Source organism: Podarcis raffonei, chromosome 5 (genome assembly GCF_027172205.1).
Source record: "Podarcis raffonei isolate rPodRaf1 chromosome 5, rPodRaf1.pri, whole genome shotgun sequence".
Taxonomy (NCBI): Eukaryota; Metazoa; Chordata; class Lepidosauria; order Squamata; family Lacertidae; genus Podarcis; species Podarcis raffonei.
In genome coordinates, this window is record NC_070606.1 from 23,546,690 (window position 1) to 23,568,234 (window position 21,545).

Below are 21,545 nucleotides of genomic sequence, written 5' to 3' on the forward strand. Positions count from 1 at the left end.
ATTCTGTTGGCATCCCTGACAACTACTACATGTCAGAGGAAATGTGTTGTAGCCTCCCCTCTTACATACAGTCATACCTCGGGATAAATATGCTTCAGGATAAGTATTTTTGGGTTGCACTCCACGGCGACCCGGAAGTAATGGAGTGCATTACTTCCGGGTTTCGCCACTCGCACATGCGCAGACGGTCAAAATGATGTCACACGCATGCGTGGAAGCAGCAAAACACGACCCGTGCACGCGCAGACGCACTGTCGCATCTTACGTTCTGTTCAGGATGCGAACAGGGCTCCGGAACGGATCCCGTTCACATCCCAAGGTACCACTGTACTAGTTTTCTCTGTGCTGGATTTTCTGGGGCTGGATCCCTGGCTGGTTCTGAATGTTCACTTGCAACATTTGATTTCTTGAAAGGGGTGTTTAGCTCCCATAGAGCTGATATGTGACTGTAATTTGAGCACTGAAGAGTCATCAGTTAGGCAATACAAGAGAACCATGCCATATATTTTGAATGTTTTCTTTTGTAGGACCCAGCATACAGAGTGACTTGTGTCATGTTCACATTTTAGAGGACAAGGTTTTGCAATAATCGTCTTGAAGGAGATCAGTTTGTAAAACTGAAACCTGTGTTTTCGGTAATCCCTGCAGTGGTTTTCCTTTCATAGTTAAAAATGTGCTTGCTCTGGTTCTCTTTAGAGCACCATGTTCCAAGCATCCCCTTTCAAAATGATGTTGTAACAAAAATATGTGTGGTCTTGGGAGAAACAAACAAATCATATTGTGTGGAAAACCTTTTCGTCTTGTAACTACAATGAATGCAACATAAAGCAAACTCTGGAGAGAGCTTTTTAAAAAATGTCTCTTCCACATTAAGCAGCCATATTTTTTTTTACCTGGTCTTTGCTGTTTGGTAGTCGGTAGTCCCGCCCAGTGCTATTTTTCTAGAAAAAGAGGTGTCAGAACTCACCATGAACTTGTTCTCTTATAATGGCAATGGTGCCCACCTGAGAAGTGCCGGAACTCAGTTCTGGTGAATTCCAGCTGAAAAGGGGCCCTGGTTTCTCTCCTGTTGCATGGCATTTCAGTTACCCTCTTCTAGATGTGCTCAACTTGGCAAGTTATCACAGTTTAAAAGGGTTGAGTAAAGCTACAAAGGGAAATGATTGTGGTGGCAATTAAAAGTTCTCTCACCTTGCAACCTGGCTGACTCCAGTATTGGGATAATACTGACTAGGGTTAGTAGGGTTACTACATTGTCTCTGATGAGAAGTCCAGTGTCTGCAGCTTTCAGTTTTTACTGAGATCTCTGTTGCTATCGCTACTGAGTGGTCATAGTTGTTTGTAGAATATGTGACATAACCCCGGGGTGTTTCCAGCCCTAAAGGGACTGAATTGAAAAGTATTTCTAGTCAATATTTTACTGATCTCAGCTTCTCCAGACCCTCCAAGTGCCCCTATTTTCTAAGAGACAGTCCCATATTTACAGAAGCTGTCCCGGTTTATGATTTGATCCCAGAATGTCCCTTTTTCCTTAGGGTAGTCCCTATTTTCATTTGAGAAATGTTGGAGACTATGGAGTTATGTGACCCCCGAGCCAAGGAGAAAAGTAACTAGACATTTAGAAGACACCTGAAGGCAGCCCTGTATAGCATGGGTAATCAAACTAAGGCCCGGGGGCTGGATCCAGCTCAATCGCCTTCTAAATCCGGCCCGAGGACAGTCTGGGAATCAGCGTGTTTTTACATGAGTAGAATGTGTGCTCTTATTTAAAATGCATCTCTGGGTTATTTGTGGGACATAGAAATCCGTTCATTTTTTTCCTTCAAAATATAGTCCGGCCCCCCACAAGGTCTGAGGGACAGTGGACTGACCCCCTGCTGAAAAAGTTTGCTGACCCCTGCTGTATAAGGAAGTTTTTAAACATTTAATGCTTTATTATGTTTTTATATATGTTGGAAGGTGGTTGGGGCAATCAAGTCAGATGGACGGGATATAAATAATTAAATTATTATTATTGTTATTGTTCTTGTTGTTAAAATTTGTATACTGTCCTATACCCGCAGGTCTCAGGGTGATTGTTATTACTCTGGAATAGGGCACCACTATTTTCATTGGAGAAATGTTGGAGAGTGTGCATTCTTTACACTAACTGGCAGTGACTCTGCAATGTTTCAGCCAATAGTGTTTCCTAGCCCTGCCTGGAGGTTCCAGGGACCTAGGATCTTCTGCATGCAAACTATGCACTCTGTCTCTGAACTACAGTACAGTAGACCCTGTATTCTGATGGATCTCACCCTTTTATCTGCTAGATGCTGTTCTGAAAGTACTCCTGGTCTTACAGTTTAACTTTGTGTAGACAGGATGTTGGCCATTGGCCTGATCCTGCAGGCTCTTCTTATGTTTTCATCACTGATCTCCATGTTATCCCCTAGCTCTACCATCCCTGTCCTTGTTTTTTGAAACCAAAAGTTGGCTACCTGGCCAAGGGCATACATCTCTAATATGTTTTCCTATACTGACAGCATTTTCTTTCCATTGTTCTTTCTCTCCAGATACCACAACATACTCCACTGAACAATCTGAGCACTTTAAGCCATGCAAAGATAAGGATCTTGCATACTGTCTCAACGATGGGGAATGTTTTGTCATTGAAACCCTGACAGGCTCCCACAAACACTGCCGGTAAGTGTTAACATACTTGGCATCAATAATAGCAGTGCAAATCACCACTGCATCCCAGGAGGGGGAGGAATGAGAAAATATTTAAAATATCATTCTTGATCATAAATGAGCGGAAACCACAAGAGGTCAGGTCTTCTTTTTTGTGCAGAGAAACTTGTAATGGACAGCTAAGAGTTATAAAATGATAAAAAATGATCTTCACTAAGAAGGTTCTCCCGAAACATGGAGGATATGAAGTGTGAGGACAAGGAAAACTGTATACATTTCGCAGGTAGAAGCTGTTTTAAATAATAATAATAATTCCCGCTTGTGATTAAAGTTTGCATTATGTCTGAAAGTAAGAGAGGAATTTTGATAACCACACATCCTGTTTCAATAGAAAAAGTATTTCTAACGATCAGTACAGTTTAATTAGTGATACTCAGTATTATATACAGGGTTGACTTCAGGAAGTTTGGGGCTTCTAGGGAAGAAATTTGTGAATGGGCCCTCGACCTGCAGAGAGGGGGAGCTGTGTGCAAGATATTGGCTAACAGCAAAACATCCAATCTATATTCAGCACCAAGTCTCCTGCAAGGCAGTATTTAACCCACAGATCAGACTTCCCCTATTTGTGATGTCATATTTTCCAGCAATTTCTATATATAATTATTCAGATAATCCAGATCCCTTTCTACTGCAGTTATCAGGTGAAAATAGAGCATCAGTAAAGAATTATATATTTTAACCTGGCATAGAATATTGTATGCCTTGTTTCTGCATATACATTAGGCAACATTTTTATTTTAAAGATAGGGACAGCTTCAAAGGAATGTCACAGTTGCCCATGGGCCAAGCTTGCCTTTCACATTTCCACAGCTGAAGGAAAAGTCAAAATGGTGGCCCCATATCCCTGCTGTGGAGTCACTTGTTGATGTTTTTAAATGAACACACAGCTAAAGGCTGGAAAACAGTGCCTGTCTGAAATCTGGTGACTGAAGTGACTGATTCATGCTGCTTCTGTACAAAACTAGCCCTACCCATATCTTATGTCTTATGTCTTGTAGAATTGATTGTTGGATTGTTGTAAACGAAATATTCAACAAGATGCTCATGATTAGCATCAACTGTTAGATCACATAGTGGAGTCAACCTCCAAAACAATTCCCCCCCGATCCCTTCATTGCTCCACCACAAACTTTTACAGTCATGATTTGGAAGAGTTCTCTCACATTTTCACTAAAAAAAAGTTTATGAAAATGGTTCTTGTATGAGTGATCCTGTAATTTACACTTAATAGCACTCTTTGGATTTTGAATACAAAGGTCCCCTGTATGCTTTGAACACAAATGCTTCTAAATAGTGAAGTTCTTATTGCTAGAGTGGTAGTAGCAGTAGTGGTAGTACTTATTAAATTTATATAATGCTCCACACCCACAGGTCTTAGAGCAGTTCACAAGATAATATCACTATATAAAAACACAGAATACTTAAAAACAAAAGCAACCAAATAACACTCCCCCCAACCCCCCCCCCACATTTAAAATGTTCCAAACAATACCTATAATTAGAGGCGTAAAGTGTTTTAAGGAATGGCAGAAAGACCTTGCCAAGTTTATTTGGCAGGGGAAAAACCACACATAAAATTTAAGCTACTAACAGAGTTGAAGGGAAAAGGAGGCTTTGCGGTCCCTGACCTTAAACTGTACTTTGAGGCAGTGAGCTGGAAATGGATTAAAGACTGGATATTAATTAAAAACACGGAAGTCCTAGATCTGGAGGGATGGGATATTGTGTACGGGTGGCATGGCTACATAGGCTATGACAAGGTTAAATCCAACAAAGGATTTTTAAATCATATTGTGAGAAGGGCATTATATGAAGTATGGGAGAGGAGTAAAAAATCAGTAGTAACCAATACACCATGGTGGCTGTCACCAATGGAATCTATGTCGGTTCACAGGATAAATATGAACAGCAGTTGGTTAACATATAAAGATTTAGTAGAGGAAACAAGTAGTGATCCAAAAATAAAGGACCTAAGCGAATTGAAACAGAAGGGAATAACCTGGCTGGAGTACTATCAAGTAAAAGCCGCCCTTGAAAAGGGTAAAAGAACCAAAGGATTTGACAAAAAAAAATCCTATCTGGAGAATGATATTTTATATAATAATCAAAAGACACTTTCAAAAATGTACAAACTACTTTTGAATTGGCAAAGAAAGGAGGAAGATATCAAAGAAATTACAGTAAAATGGGAGAGGGACCTGGGACATACGATCAAACCTGATATTTGGAATGAATTATGGACTAAAAAGATAAAATTCACCGCTTGTTTCCTTATAAGGGAAAATCTTATGAAAATGTACTATAGGTGGTAACTGACCCCTGTAAAACTTGCAAAAATAAATAAATCAAACAATAACAAGTGCTGGCGATGTAAGGAACAGATAGGAACATACTACCATATGTGGTGGTCCTGTCTAGAGATACAAAGATTTTGGAACATGATTTATGAAGAGATAAAGAGATTGATAAAAACTAAATTTATAGAATTTCTACTAGGAATGGTTTCAGATAATATTCCCAAAAACAAAACTAGGCTATTTATGTATGCAACGTCAGCAGCAAGGGTTATAGTAGCAAAACACTGGAAAGATAAAAATACACCCACTAAAGAGGAATGGGTAGTCAAATTGTGCGAGAACTTGGAGGTTGCAAAGCTGACAGATGCAATAAGAGATAAACCTAAAAAATCGGTGAAAGAAGAATGGGAGTGTTTAAATAACTATTTAGGGGACAAGGGCTCAACAAGAAAGATCTGGCTATGTTTAGAAAGATACCGCATAGAGAAATGTTCCCTGATACCAAGATGAGGGATTCCTTTGGAATACAGATAGAGAGAATTGATAAGAATAATGATCTGCTGTGAGCTTGACGGAAGTGTACAATAGATTAGCTTTCCTGCTTTGGCTCATCTTCCTTTTTCCTTTTCTTTTTTTTTCTATTTTTCTTTTTTCTTTTCTTTTATCTTTCCCATAGTTGCTTATGTTCTGTGTCATGTATTTTGATACTTTTTGTAGTTTTTTGTAGTTTTTTTCATTACTATTAAGGAATTTTCCTTTGTAATTTTGGTTGTCTATATTTATATGGACTTGTTTAAAGCAAAATAAAAGTTTAAAAAAGGGAAAAAAAAGAAGTAGCTCAAGGAAGATTTGGGGCAGGGTAGGAAGAAGAAAAAAATCCATCAAGCTTTTAATATTCTGTGCTGGCTGGCGATTTTGTTTTTTCCTTTCAATCCTATATGCTTCACTGATCATTCACTTCTCCCCCTTTATTTACTTTCCTCATACGACACACTTATTAAATTAATTATTCTGAATCATGCAGCGTGGCGATTTATGGCATTAACTCGCTAAACCTATCATAAAACTTTATAGGCACTTTAGGAAATGGTTGTATTTGTAGCCAGCTCAGACTTACTGCTAAGCCTAGGGCAGGAGTCGATGGGAAGAGCTTTCCTTTCTCCAAACCACCTCAGCCCACATGCTTTCTGAGCAGAAAGAATCAGTGAGGTGGAAGCAACAGGGTGGTGGTGGAAACAGAGTACTGTATCTCTCAGGCAGAGAGGAGCAGCGACATACCTGTGGCTCAAAAAGCAAGACTGGGTCTCATAATGGGGGAGAGGTGATGAATACATGTTGAATTCCAAAATGCCTGAGGAACATTTGTGCACGAACCAGCCCTAAGATGGGACCCACTGAGTACAAGCCAGTTGGTTCCTGCCCCCCCCCAATCCAGTTAAAACGTCGTCGTAAGTGAATGCATTCCTCCAAGCAGATTTTGTGTTTGTGTGTGTTGTTTTTCCCTATTCTCAGTAAGGAGAACAACAGGTGGTACAATATTGGCAGGAAATAATTAAATAAAAATGAATATAGCCATTATGTGTTCAGTCAGTGAATGTGTTCTATCAGCAGATGCTTGGCACTGGTTGTATTAATAAGGCTATGGATTCTATTGATTAAGTGCCAGCAGGGATGAATATCAACTATGAATTTTCTTTTATTTGCTGTATTTTCAAGGTTGTTACACTTCATTTTCCTTTCCAAATTTCTGTCATGTTCACTCGGGCAATTGCATCCTTTGAGTGGTGGGTCTAGCAGAATCACGCCATTCCATTGCTGCAGCAGTTCTGCTGCTGTTTGCTAAATAAAGAAATGTTCTCTTGCTTGTACAGTTTCCTACAGGAATATGTACAGCTGGACAGTGGGTTTTTATTTTCCATTCATTATTTTTGGTTGCCCCATAATTTTCTGGGTAGGGCATATTTCCATATTCCATCTTTCCCAGTATTCTTCCTCACCCCACCCAACAGTAAAACTATCTTACGTATCACAATTACACAAAAAGAGCACTGGGGTTGCACCTGCCTCTCACACGCCTCCAAGCAGATATGCCCACTAGTCGTGCACTAGGCGCCCTTCATACAGCTTGTTTATTTTCTCGTAGGAGCTCAAAGTGGTATACACAGGAGAATAAATAGTGACTGTGTTCAGGGCCATCTTTAGCATATGTGCTGCCGGAGTGCAAAGATCCACCCAGCGCCCCCAAATTTAGTTTAGCCCTCAAAATAACTTTTATTATGCTTATGTCAGACACCACTCTTACGCCTTATCTCTTGTTTACGAAAGAAGGGAGGAAAAAGAAATGTGTTTCTCGCTTAGCATTCGTCGAAAAATGAAGAAAAAATGCAGCTTGTGGAATTCATAGTCTGTGCTCTTGGTGCGCTTTTGCGGAAATGGAAAACTAAAATCACGTGCTGAAACACATGTGTAGTAGTGCCCTAAGTAGTTAGTCAAAGAAAATGCCAACAATTAGCAGAAATAAACATTATTTTTTTAACAATTTCTCTAAACAAATTTGAACTGTAAGTGATGAAATTAAATCACGCCGTTGTGAATGACAAGCGCTGCCGCTGGTGCAGCACGTCTTTGGTAAATGAGTGCACAAAGTTGAAAGACCTTTAGTGAAACAGTAGATATACATTTCAGTAATACCTAGGTATATATGTATTTTGTTTTTCTAGCTTGATCAAAATTATTTATTATTTCATAACAGGTAGATAGTTAAGAACTTAGGGGGCTCAGTAGCAGGTGCCTGGTGCCCCCCAGAATTTGGCGCCTGGGTGCCCTGCACCCCTTGCGCCCCTGGGTAAAGACGGCCTTGACTGTGTTCTTGCAGCAGTCCTGTGAGTTGGGTTTGGTTGAGAGACAGCGATACCTCAGTGAGCTTCACTCTAACCACTACACAGCACTGATTCTGTGTCACATAGCTTCTGAAGCACAGCCAATACAATTTGGCTGGCATGTTTGTGAGCAGTAGGGATCATGGCCTCCCTTTCCCCACAACAGGAGTTAATGCTGAGTAGATCTACATAGGTCTGTGAGTCTCCTTGAATCCTGTGGCCAAGCCAGGCAATCATTTAGGTAAAGGTAAAGGGACCATTAGGTCCAGTCGCGGGTGACTCTGGGGTTGCGACGCTCATCTCGCTTTATTGGCCGAGGGAGCCAGTGTACATCTTCCGGGTCATGTGGTCACTTCTGGCAAACCAGAGCAGTGCACGGAAATGCCATTTACCTTTCCGCCGGAGTGGTACCTATCTATCTACTTGCACTTTGACGTGCTTTCGAACTGCTAGGTTGTCAGGAGCAGGGACCGAGCAACGAGAGCTCACCCCATCACGGGGATTTAAACTGCCGACCTTCTGATTGGCAAGCGCTAGGCTCTGTGGTTTAACCCACAGTGCCACCCGCATCCCCAGGCAATCATTTAGGAAGCAGCAGTTTACCATGCTGTGCATTTAACTGCTTGGCAAGCGGCTTGTTTATGTCATGCAGCCGAATGAGGAGAATTTCTCCACACATCCATACCCAACTGGAAAAAAAATGGATTAGCAGAGGAGTGGTAAAACTCTACTTACTGCTTGGCAGGATGCTACAGGCCCAATGTGGATGGTATTTCCTCAGGGTTGCCCACTGCTGTGTCCCATTCGCCTGCACTCTCCACACTTAGTTCCCGGTACAGCAGTTTTGCTGGGTTTCCCAGGAGGCTCCAGAGAATGGGGAAAGGCTCCTTCTTCACCCCCGGTCCTCTCCTCCTCCCACTGCTTAAGCTTCCTAGTTTCTCATGTAGATTGGAAGTTCCCACCTGCTAAATGAGGCACCCCCAAACTCGGCCCACCAAATGTTTTGGGACTACAATTCCCATCATCCCTGACCACTGGTCCTGTTAGCTAGGGATGATGGGAGTTGTAGACCCCAAACAACTGGAGGGCCGAGTTTGGGGGTGCCTGTGCGAAATGGTTGTATTCACACACACACTGTGTGTTATGTGTGTGTCGTTCCTCAGCATTTCAAAGAAAGTGTGAAGGACAAAACAATGCAACTGACAAAAGACATTGTCAGCAAGTTGCTTTCAAATGAGGATTTTAAATAGCAAGCAACTTTTTTTTCCAAACCTCCAGCATGCATTCTTTCAGAGGCAGCTGGTGAAGTGAAGCAGCCTCTGGTACACACAATAAGACTGGAATGGTAAAAATGAAGCTAATTGGAGGTGAAATAATACACTGAGTGACAAAAACAAAAAACCCAAATATACTATTTTTGTTGTTGCTTTTAACAACTTCCCCAATCAGAGTCCAGGCACCTAGGGAAACTCATTTAAAAATCTACCATTGGGCACAATTAAAAAAACAAACAAACAACCTGTCTGGGAAGAAATGAATTATGAAATATGAAGTTCCTTCAAAGCTGCTGCTGTTATTGTTTTAAAATGGGGGAAGTAAAGCAAGCAACACAAAGTTATGACTTTGAGAAGCTAAATATAGATTGCCTATATGTCCCCGCCCTGGCTCCTTGCTTTATTCTTTTTTTAAAAAAAGTGGATTCTTCCAAGTGGATTGAAGATGAGTAATCTAACTCTGCTGAACCAAATATGCAATTTGATTAGAACTTGTTGTTAAAATTCCATTTCAATTCTTATTAAGTCCCTGTGGGTCTTCTTCTTCTTCTTCTTTTTTTTGAAGGTTTTGATAGCACAAGGGCTTTATTATCCATCATCATCCTTTCCAGCAGGGTGGCATAGTTGGCGCTTGGTGATTTTATTCTCACAGCAACCATGTGAAGGAGTTTAAACTGAGAGGAAGGGGCACTGCTCATGAGTAGAGCAAACGCTTCACATGTAGAAAGTTCTAGATCCAGTCCCTGGTATCTCTTGTCAGTGCAGACAATACTGAGATGGATGGAGCTTGTGAGTGAGAAGGCTGGTTTCTCCAGGAAACATATTCTGGCCAACATATTACGCTGACTGTGTACAGAGGATGTGGCTGAGGGTGGGACAGAAAATAGCACATGCAGATTAATAAATTTCTAAAAAGCTCGTGTCCCATCCTCAAAACCTTTTTTAAAAAAGTCTTGGAGAAACTTCACATGTGCCTGGGGTTGGCTCTGAACAAAAAATGGCTGGGAGGCAAAATGTGCACCTATAAAACATCAGTGCAAGTGCATGTCTTTTGGATTGCTACTATCTTGGCCATAAGCCATCACAAAGTTAGGTTTGATTAAGACCATTGAAATCAATGGAATTAAGCACCCCTTCTATTCTGTAGGGTTGTGGCTATAGTGTTGGACATCACTTTAACTAACTAACTGACTGACTGACTGACTAACTAACTAACTAACTAACTAACTAACTGTATCTTGTCGTTATCTGGTGAAATGGCCCTCAAGGTAGATTACAATACTGAAATAAAATATGATATAATGAAAAAAGTGCTAACATCATCTTAAACATTCAAACAGACATTCCATCCTTCTGAAAAAATAAGTGTTTTTACTCACTTTATAAAATGCTTAGAGGTGAATGCTAACAATCCTATATAGTTTTTTTCATGTCTGCCTTTTTGGTATACTCCGACTTGAAACGGTGCAAAGCGTAACGTTACAGAAGATTGCTTCCAACATGTAGGTCAAACGGAACGGAAATGACATTACTGGATAGAGAAAAGCACTTAATTGGCAAGCCAGTATCGCAAGGTTAGTTAACTTTCACTGAAGGAAAAACACAATCTGTTAGGCTGACACCGACAAAGATTTGGGAAGGGAAGGAGAGCTACACAGTTCTTCTAGAAGTATGGCAAGGACAGCCAACAAACATTTTTTTATTTATTTATTCAAAGCATTTATATTGTGCTTTTCAGCTGGAAAGGCTGCTAGTCCCTGGTACACATCAAGAAAAATAACACAGTCTCTGCCCCCACATTTACAGTCTAAAAATGATTATTGCAATTATTATTATTATTATTATTATTATTATTATTATTATTATTATTATTATACCCTGCCCATCTTGCTGGGTTTCCCCAGACACTCTGGGCGGCTTAGAGATTATGATTATTATTGCCAGTTGCCTTTCACTAGAAGGTCCCAGGGTGGGTTACACCAAGATCATCAGCAGACTATATGCTGTCCACTGGGATGCTGCCATGAAATATTTTAGTGAGGAATCCTCACCCAAAAGAGAACGTTTACAGTTTCTCACTGCTTAGATCAGGGACCAGCAAAAATTTTTTCCACAGGGGGCTGGTCCATTGTCCCTCAGACATTGGGGGGGGGGCTGGACTATATTTTGAAAGACCCCCCCCCCACGACTCTTCGCTACCTTCTCCACAGGACTGGATGAGCCCCAGTGGCTGCTTACCTGTGCCTTGCAAGTGGCAGGGGCTGGCGGTGGCGGAGGGACAATGAGTGGCACGAAAGGGCTGGCTCCCGAGAGGGGCTGCTTAAAATGGAGCTCAGCCAACTGCGGCTCAACAAAGCCCAACCCCCTTCCTCCTCTAGGCAGGGCAGGGAGAAGCCAGGAGGAGGAAGGGAGGCACCGTCATGTGTGAGGGAGAGGGGGGTAGAAATGGTACAGCCCAAACGATCAGAATCCTCACGGCGATCCACGTGGCGAATCCCAGACCACCCACAGGCCGGATCCAGAAGGCAGTTGGGCCAGATCCGGCCCCTGGGCCTTAGTTTGCTGACCCATGGCTTAGATCCATGCCATCACATGAAGGCACACTATGCTGGGATGGCAAACCCTATGATTCTAAATATAGTGGACAGAGATCCCTGAAGCTGTTCCTGGCAGCATCTCTGTGATTGATGTAATGGGGGCGGGTCCTGTGTTTATTGAATGGCTACAGTATAGAATGAACACAACTGCATAGCTGGACAATCAATTTGGACCAAAATCTTGATAGGGATGATCTTGCTCAAGTCTTTCTAGCAATGCCCGCTAGTGTTTTTATTTTCTTCCAACTTTTTCTTCCTAATCACCACCACTGAAAGTTTGTTGTGGACATGAAATTTCAAAACAATTCAAACTCAGAAGCTATATATTGAAGTCAAATTTTCATTCAAAATATGAAAGTTTGAGCACTTGTGACTTGTTGGGGGTCTTTGTTTCTCCCATGTGTTGAATTATGTCAGTAGTACAACAAATGCGGATAAAATAAAGTTGTAAACTGCCTTGAGTGCAATGCAGTCACATCCTAACAAAAAGAGAAATGCATGTGAACTATCAAATACTAATTACTATTGCATGTTGACTATCATTGCATGCGGTCAAGAAAATACACTTGAATACTAAATCCCATTGCATGCCAACTTGCAGTTACTAAAACCAGTTGCATGTCAACTATCAAAGATCAACTGCCAAATGAGAAATACTGTATTTTGGAATAGGAAATAGAATTTTACTGGGGAATTTGTCTGGGTTTGCATGTCATAAGAAGCTATAGTTACTCTGCAATGGAGGCAAAAACGTCCAAATGTCTCTTTGCTGCTGCAAAAGGAGGGTGACACCTCACCTGCAGCTTATTTTCAGAATGCTAAAGCAATTGCCATTACGTTCAAGCACAGCCTATATTTGCCAAATGCCTGGTTTTTTGTGTTGCTGAGATGCACCTGAACTGTTTGGGGGTATATTTTATATATAGTGTAATAAATTACTGAACACCATGTTCAGTGTTCCTGTGTTCGTGCATGCAGAATTGCATTTCATTTGGCTACTAATATAGGGTGGCATTCAACTAAGCTATACTCAGAGTAAGGTAAAGGTAAAGGGACCCCTGACCATTAGGTCCAGTTGTGGCCAACTCTGGGGCTGCGGCACGCATCTCACTTTATTGGCCGAGGGAGCTGGCGTACAGCTTCCGGGTCATGTGGCCAGCATGACTAAGCCGCTTCTGGCGAACCAGAGCAGTGCATGGAAACGCCGTTTACCTTCCTGCCGGAGTGGTACCTATTTATCTACTTGTACTTTGACGTGCTTTCGAACTGCTAGGTGGGCAAGAGCTGGAACTGAACAACGGGCGCTCACACCGTTGCGGGGATTCGAACCGCCGACCTTCCGATCGGCAAGCCCTAGGCTCTGTGGTTTAACCCACAGCGCCACCTGCGTCCCTTATGCTCAGAGTAGACCCAGTTAAATCAATGGAACTAACTTAGTCATGTTGAGTAATTCCAATGGATCTATTCTGAGTAAAACTTAGTTGAATACAAGCAATGTTTTGGGGAGAGTGAGTTTTCCAGACAATTTTTCATTTCCCCTGTTCAATATTAATTTATGCTTTTAATTTGCTGCGTACAGCATACATTATTATTATTTATGTAGGTCTATTTGGGAAAAAAAGTCATTTGAAAACTTTGCAGAAATAAAATAAATAAGTAAGCCTCTCTCTAGATCTGCACATACAGCTATAATGATATCTAAGTTTTACTGCCCACTGAGACAAACAATATGTTTTTGTTACGGAGCAAGAAATCCTTTGTTTCTCTTTCGGCCTACCCCTCCGACAGGTGTCGAACTCAGTATGCACTGTGTCTAGTGTTTTATGTAATGAAGCAATTTTACTTTCCACTGAGCACCTTCAGAGGATCTGATTTTGCTAATGATTTCCCTTTGGACAACTTTGTTTACTAAACATTTTAATTTGCTGAATCCCTTCCTATTTTTGTAAGCACTGAAGCTTGCACACACAACGTAGTGCGAGTTATAAATTGCCAATGAAGGTGCAACTCTGCAGTCGCAGGATTATCTTAAAGGCGCAGGGCTGCACTGGTGGAATCTAAGGCATGGATGTTTTAATTCCAGGCATAACTCATTCAGACAGTTCAATTGACTTGTAATGCCCCAAAGACAGGAGGAGTAATACTCAGAGCTGATTTTCTGTTGTTTATTTCAAATAGTCATCCAGATTAATAACCTCAAAAGGGGGCCATGAGGAATTAAATAATATGCACATAGCTAAGCAAAGGTTTTGTTGAGGTGCCTTGAATATATAATGATTATATGTTTTGCCATTCTGCAGGAAACAAAAATCAGGCCTGCAAGTTAATAGGTTGTGAATCAGAAAATTAGGATAGGCTGTGATCCCTAGACCATGCAAACAAGACATTGTGCGTTCCCTTGAGACCTTTGCACTCGTTTTGTGGGTTGACACTTTATAATTTACAGACATGTTGATAAGTGATTGAGGAGTGGGGGGGGGAGTTTAGCATGTTGCCTGCGTTACAGGACAGCACCATTGCATGTCAATTAATATTGTTCTTGTTCATTTATTTATACTCCAACTTTTTGCCTGATGGGTCAACAAGCAGCTTGCATGTTAAACTACTTTTGAAATTACAGAAAGTTTCAAAAGCAGCTTGGTGATGTCATATTAGGTATTTCTGATAATCAGAGTGATTTAAAGCAGCAGCAGCAGCAGCAGCAGCAACACAAACTCAGGGATGTGTGAGGTTTTTCACAGACCCTCAAAGTGTCCCTATTTTCCAGGGACAGTTCTAGATTTATCGTCCCAAATTCTGATTTGATCTCAGAGTGTCCTACTTTTTCTTAGGATGTCCCTATTTTCACCTGAGAAATGTTGGTGGGTGTGGACTTAGGCAACTCTTGAGCCAATATAATAAGTAAATATACAACTTTCAGAAGACATCTGAAGGCAGCCCTGTATAGGGAAGTTTTTAAATGTTTTATTATATTTTTATATAAGTCAGAACCACTCAGAGTTACTGGGGCAACCCAGTCAGATGGGCGGGTGTTGTTGTTGTTGACTAGGATGTCCCTTCTGGTGTGAAAAATGCCTAATAGTTGCTGGGTTAATTTTGGTTGGAATTATTTCTTCAGATTCAATTGCACATTGCAACATTTCCCACCTAAAGCAGCCTACAAAATAAGATGTAAATAACAAATTGTGTCCTAGAGTCAACCCACAGCAGATGAGACAGGGCAAAATGAGGAGCCATTTTCTCTCAAACTGTACTCCTTTTCTGACCATAGGGAGTGAGCAGTTTTCTGGGGACATTAGTAATAATCAAATTGCTTTATTTGCTGGAATCCAGGGCATTCCAGTCCCTGTAATATTTTCAGTTCAAAAACGCAGAGGAATGAGGAACCTCAGTGCCACTGCCACCACCACCCTCCAGCCACAAACCTGCTGACAAAGCGGGAAAAGGCAGTTTTCCTGTTGAGGTGCTTGGCAAGACACGGGAAAGGGGGCACAGTCTCTCTCTCTCTCTCTCTCTCTCTCTCTCTCTCTCGGGCATATAGGCCAGTCTGGCTTCTGACCATCAGCATCACAATGCCCACTCTTCCTTCAGCTACGTGGGATCAACATGAGGTCACAGTGGCCAGGCCCTCTCCTCCTTAGGCCAGCAGCATGTGTATGAAGACACATTTCTTAGTGTGTCTCTCACTGAAATGGGCAACATCTTTTCCTCCTCTTAAGATGGGCAGCAGTGGAATCATATGGTTAGAGTGGCCACCATTGCTTATTGAAATGGGCAGCAGCTTGTGGACAAGAAGAAGATTTGGCAGAGAGATGCCCTAGGCCCTAGGGCTTAACAGGGATTCTGCTGAAAGCAATTACTGCAGGATGACCTGAAGCTAGAGGTCTATAGACAAGGGAGGCAGGCCAGGAATTTTGCCACAGAGTGTTTAGTAAATGTTGTGCCAAGCAATTTTTACTTAACCACTAAAGACAGCATCTTCTTGGTCAGTTATGTTACCATATAACAGACAACGTGGCTGTGCTAAGGGCCAAACTAGACAATATGTTAGCTCTGTATCTGTGCACTTAAGTGCAGACTGTTATTGTTTTCAACAGAAATTCAACACAAACGTCCAACACAGTGCAAGGTGTGGTTGTAGCTTGGGTTTTTAAAACTCTTCTCTCTCTCTCTCTCTCTCTCTCTCTCTCTCTCTCTCTCTCTCATAGACACACACAGAGAGAGAGGGGGGAGAGAGAGAGAGAGCTACTTCAGATCAAAATCCTGCATTAACAATTTAAATGGTGTGTGTGGTTTAAGAAAATTATAACACACTGTGGGGAAATCTCTCACTGAGGCAGGATGTGGCGTTTGCCCGTTCGTTTAGAGCCTGTCTGTACAGGGGAAAAAGAAAGGGTGAAAAATGTGGACCAATAGGAAAGCTGGAGGCAGAGCCTACATGTCTATAAAAGGGCTTAGCCCGAGGTTTGTTAGAGTTGTTGGTGTGTAGTTGGTTGGTTTTAGTGAGTTGGCTGGTGGGGAAAGGCAGTTGGAGAAGCAGTTGGCAGGCAGTTGGAAATAGAGAGACAGGACAGTGGGTTCTTGAGTGAGGGGAGGTAGAAGAGATAGAGAGAGGAAAATAAGACTAAGAAAGTAAAGAGTAACAACATTTGGAATGCCGTAAAAGTTTGTTTGTGTCTGAAATAAAATACACTCTTCTTTATTAACTTGAGAATCTGACTGAGACTAAAGTGATTTTACCAGGGAGGACCTGATTGGTGGCAGCAGATTAGTGGTGTACGGGTCAATAGTTTGTGAGATGACCGGGGGCTCCGTACAAACGCCACAAACACACTGTGGGGAAATCTCTCACTGAGGCAGGAATATGCAGGAGCATGTGAGTCTACCTTCATTTCCTCTTCCTGATGTTTTTCCATTCACTTCAACAGTAGCATGGTCTTTTCCTTATGCAAATTATTGGCATAGAGGTCTCCTGATTGAAATCAGGACTGTAGCAGGAAGGGGGAAACCCTTTACCCCTCTGATTCCTAATCTAGATCCTTCACTGCCCCTCAATGCTGTCAGTTTGTGTAACAACAACAACAACAACAACAACAACAACAACAACAACAACAACAACAACAGGAGCAGCCTACCTATGCTTATATTACCCTAAGAAATGGTCTAGTCTGGCACTAGGGTTTTATACTGGTTTTTAAATAATGCCATGTGGTTGGAATAGAATGTGAAGGAACAATTCCACTGCTGTGATATTGACATTCAAAGATCTAAAGATCTGTGGAACATCATGGCCATAGATTTGTTGTGAAGCTATAAATAATACTGTTATTGTCAAGTACTGATGTAGAGGTAGTTTTAACTTATGCCATTTTTTGTGGTCTGTTTTATCCTGGCAGTCAAAAGGCTGTCTTCAGCTGACAGTTTGGAAAAAGAAAGACTTTAAAAAAATGTTTGAAAGCTTGTTGAGGACATAAGGGTTGTAGGGGAGGAATCAAAATACGGCTGTCTTTGTACATTGGATTTCTTTTAGACCCCCATGGTTCCAACATGTTGACCTAAAAGGCTCCATATTACGAGAATTGGAAACAAATGCCTCTGAGTCACTTCAGACTCTTAATAAGGCAAAGGGAATTGACGTTGATTCTAATCAGAATGGATGGCACCATCTCAAAGCTCTCATTTTTTTTGCCGTTTCAAGTTTAGTTGTATGCTGCTGCTCAGACATGTAAAGTCGTTTAGCTCGGCTGCAGTTGTGGGAACTGCAGAGTGCCTGGGAACTGCGGTTTTTGAACCTCCACACTGGGATGTCATTATGCAAATAAATTTCCACAGAGAAGCAAATCTGTTACTTATTTTCATTGTTTTTCTCCCCTGCTGTCCCCATTTGATTTTACTGTGTGCTTTTTGAAACTCGTTCAGGTTCAGTTTCCAGTAGTCAGTTTCCATCTCCAAAACATATCTATCTCTTTGTTTATTTAGAGTGGGATGTTTCAGACTGAGTGTCAGGAGAGAACTATGAGTGTGCTGCACACTGTGTGACTTGAAACACATAAATTTAAGTGTGTGTGTGTGTGTGTGTGTGTGTGTGAGAGAGAGAGAGAGAGAGAGAGAGAGAGAGAGATTCATCTGTGACTGCATTTGGATACAATTGAAGGCTGTTCACACATTACACCATACACAATTACAAGTTGTCTCTGCACATGTGCAATTGTTCGTGTGAAAGAGTGCATCCCTGTTGATTTGTACAGCTCAGCTTTTGTGTACGCAGGTACACAGGTTGTAAACTTGTTGAACATTAAATGTGAATAGCTGATCAAGCATACAGCTCAACTGATTGTGTACACTTGTTGACTGTAACAAGTGAACAACCCCCAGATCCTCTCCCCACACCTTGGAGGTGGCTGTTTGTTGCATCTTCAGTCAGGTAACACACTTAGACAAGTGACAAGACAAAAAGACTGTGGTGAACTCCTCTGAGCAGGTGTGACTGAGCTATAATGCAAGGTCACCCCAGACCAAATGAAGTTGGGAGTTCAAAAGAGACTCTGGGTCAAGTGTGGAAATGATGTATCAGCAGTGTCAACTGCAAATAGATTAAAAGGATTTAGACATGCAATCTGCTCCACTGGAGTTTTTTCTGCACTGGACTGCCTCATGGGCTCGGACTATGGAAATCTGCAGTGAGTAGCTGAGAAGCAAGAGGCTTTGCCTGTCTCTTGGGTTTACTTTCAGCGAGTTGTCTTAAACTGAGTGAGTGAAGTGTGCTTCCAGTTATAATTTAGAGCAAAGTATGCTTCCAGCTATCTGACATTTTGGAAAGTACTGCTTTTCGTTTTGCTTCTCTTGTACCACTGTAACAGGAACACTCACTTAGTCTATGTCTCTACATGTGGATACATAGCAATCATCCCACTTATCAATGCTTATCTTCCCTATCCATACATGGAGGCATGATATTGTAGTATTTTCATTGTATCTAGCCTAATCATAAATGCCCCACCCACTGGGAATTTTATACACTGTGGGGACATCATACACTCTTTCTTAAGAAGACTTGAATAAAGTTTGGTGAGTTCTTCAGAAGGTATCTGTTAATACTACTTTTTCTGTCTTTTCCTGGTCCACCTGTACTTTTATTTTCTCTACAGTCTTTTCCTTACTAGATAATTGGTGGGGATTCAAAGACAATTAACAGCCCTACTTAGTTACTTCACTAACAGGGCTTCAAAGAAGACACACTCTCTCTTTCTCTTTCTTTCAAGTGAAATAAATTAAGGCCATTGCCTTCACCTCTGAAATTACTTTTTGCACCCAAGCAAATGACTCCACAGGAGTGGGAGATGAGAGAACATGTGCAGGGTGTAAAGGAAAGGATGAACTAGTATGTCACACAAGTTGGTAGCTGTTGGCAGCAGCTAGCTTAAATTAACCTGTTTGTGAAGAGCCTACCATTGAGGCAAAGTGATTTTGAGATCACTGTGGCCAATAGCTTCATACTGTCTCCAGTTGTGAGGGGTAGTTTTCCACACTCTGTTCCCTTCTGCGTTCTGAGTTTTGAGACTTCATTGCGTACACAGCCAAAGGTAGCATTACTAGTCTTGGTTCAAGCCTCAAAGTTGTTGATAGCCTGGGCTTGGTTTTCATGTGTCCACAGCGCATGGAGATCTGCAAATCCTGCCCCTTCATTTCTGTTGAATTTTCTGCTTTGTCTTCTCTGGTCTTGGATATCCACAGAAAGTCTGCACAATGTCTTTTTCTCCCCTAAGTTCACACAGGTTTTTTGTGTCACCCCCCCCCCCACCAAAAAAGAGATATTTAGAGAAATTGATGTTCATTAAGCTGTGAGGTAGCACGTGTGTGTTGACAGATTATTCTGCCTGTACATGAGAATGCAGATTTGAACGACCATCAGAATGCTGAGAGTAACATTGTGAGGTTAGACATCAGAATTGTATTCTGATTCATGTATTCTGTAACACCTTACCTTGCTTTTCTTTCAGCTTGCACTAGTGTTTGAACATCTTTGGAGGAAAGATGGGATAGAAATGTAATGAAAAAGTAAACAATTAAAATATGGGGGGGGGGATCAGGATACTTGTCTGCACTAGTGAAATGTCAACATCTACATTTGAAATTGATCCTGGTAGACTATCATGACATCCCTGGTGGTTTGTCAAGTGAAAACGTTAGGTTGATTATTTAATCTGATTTTGCGGACATCTTTATTTATCATCTAAATCCTATTGACCAAATTGGAGTTGACGTATCTGGTTTTTGTTTTTGTGTTTTAATTTGATACGTGTGTTTAAAACCGATATTGTTTGACCTTAGGAAGGAAAAGGCACATGCACATAATGGCACAGCAAAGCTATTAGGTGGACTGGTTATGAAAGAACACCAGAGGAAGAAAAACAGACTTTGATGGGCAGTAATTATAAGCAACTGTAGCATTAATACTATATCTGTGATTATTAAATGGAAAGAGGGGGCGGTTTCTATATTGTTGAAATGGCTTTTGCATGTAACAAAAATAAAGCAAGGTTATGACATACTTAAAATGCCAGCCTGTGTAGAAAATTATAGTTCTGTTAAAAGGCCATCTATTTGCACAGCATATTTTCGGTGTCTTCCTTTCGCTTGATCTCTCTTTAATTTCCCTGTTTCCCTGCTTCTTGCAATAGAGAACATGGAATGAGATGCCTTCCAAGGAGCCATAGACATGCGCATGTGATTTGAATGCATCAAGGAGCTGGTATAAATAAATAAATAAATAAATAAATAAATAAATAAATTTATACCCCACCCTCCCTGGCCAGAGCCAGGCTCAGGGCAGCTAACACCAATAACATTTCAGTAAAAACATAATGGGGGGGGGCAATTTAAAATACAGGTTAAAATGCAATTTAAAATGCAGCCTCATATTAAAAGTAGCCCATAGATCAAAACCATAAGGGGAGGGAAACATAAGGGTCAGACTGAGTCCAAACCAAAGGCCAGGCGGAACAGCTCTGTCTTGCAGGCCCTGCGGAAAGATGTCAAGTCCCACAGGGCCCTAGTCTCTTGTGACAGAGCGTTCCACCAAGTCAGGGCCAGTGCTGAAAAGGCCTTGGCCCTAGTTGAGACCAACCTAACCACCTTGTGACTTGGGACCTCCAAAATGTGTCCAAGCAGGGGCTAGGAAGTAGCGGTGGAATAGTCTAAGAGACAGATTGTCTATTCCTACTCTTATGTTACTCCCAACACATTCTGCTTAACTTAAATAACAAAACAACCCTACTCTTTCCCCTGATATTCTGTTTGGATCTTTTTGCGAAAAGAAAAGAAAAGAGAAGAGAAGAACTGTGATGCAAAGAAATTGTAAACATATTTCTACAACTCCCCCCTCTCCGAAATCAACTGCTGCTCATCCCTTCCTCCTTATTGAAATTATCTCTACTCAGTGAAGGTGATGGAGCCACACAGATGTGTATGTTTCGTTCTGTTGGAGCAGCAAGCTCTGAGCTGTTTAGCAGAGACATAAATCTGCTATATTTCTCTGCCTCTGATTGCATTTCATTGCCCGAGCTTGGCTACTGGTAATTGCATATTGAGACAGAGTTAGCTGTAGGTCTTCCATTTCAGCTGATATCTTCCAACTGTGTTGCATCTTTCTGCCCTGCACTGTTCTCTGCAGGACAGCAATATTGGGGCCCACGTGGAATAAAGCTCAGAGAGCTTTTAAGACAGTAATATGGCCAAAGTGATGCTTGGGCTGCTTTCTGCCACAGT

At 41.5% G+C, this 21,545-nt stretch overlaps 1 protein-coding gene across 4 annotated transcripts in view; it reads left to right on the forward strand.

Annotated features, from left to right (window-relative positions):
- Positions 1 to 21,545, forward strand: part of NRG3 (neuregulin 3) — a 593,829-nt gene that overhangs the window by 235,305 nt on the left and 336,979 nt on the right. For 3 of the 4 annotated variants that reach the window (XM_053388226.1, XM_053388225.1, XM_053388227.1), the window contains exon 2: positions 2,553 to 2,682. In XM_053388226.1, the coding sequence (XP_053244201.1) occupies positions 2,553 to 2,682 (130 nt within the window). Of the gene's footprint in view, positions 1 to 1,586; positions 1,655 to 2,552; positions 2,683 to 21,545 lie in introns of those variants that run through there. The other variant, XM_053388228.1, reaches the window with a different exon arrangement.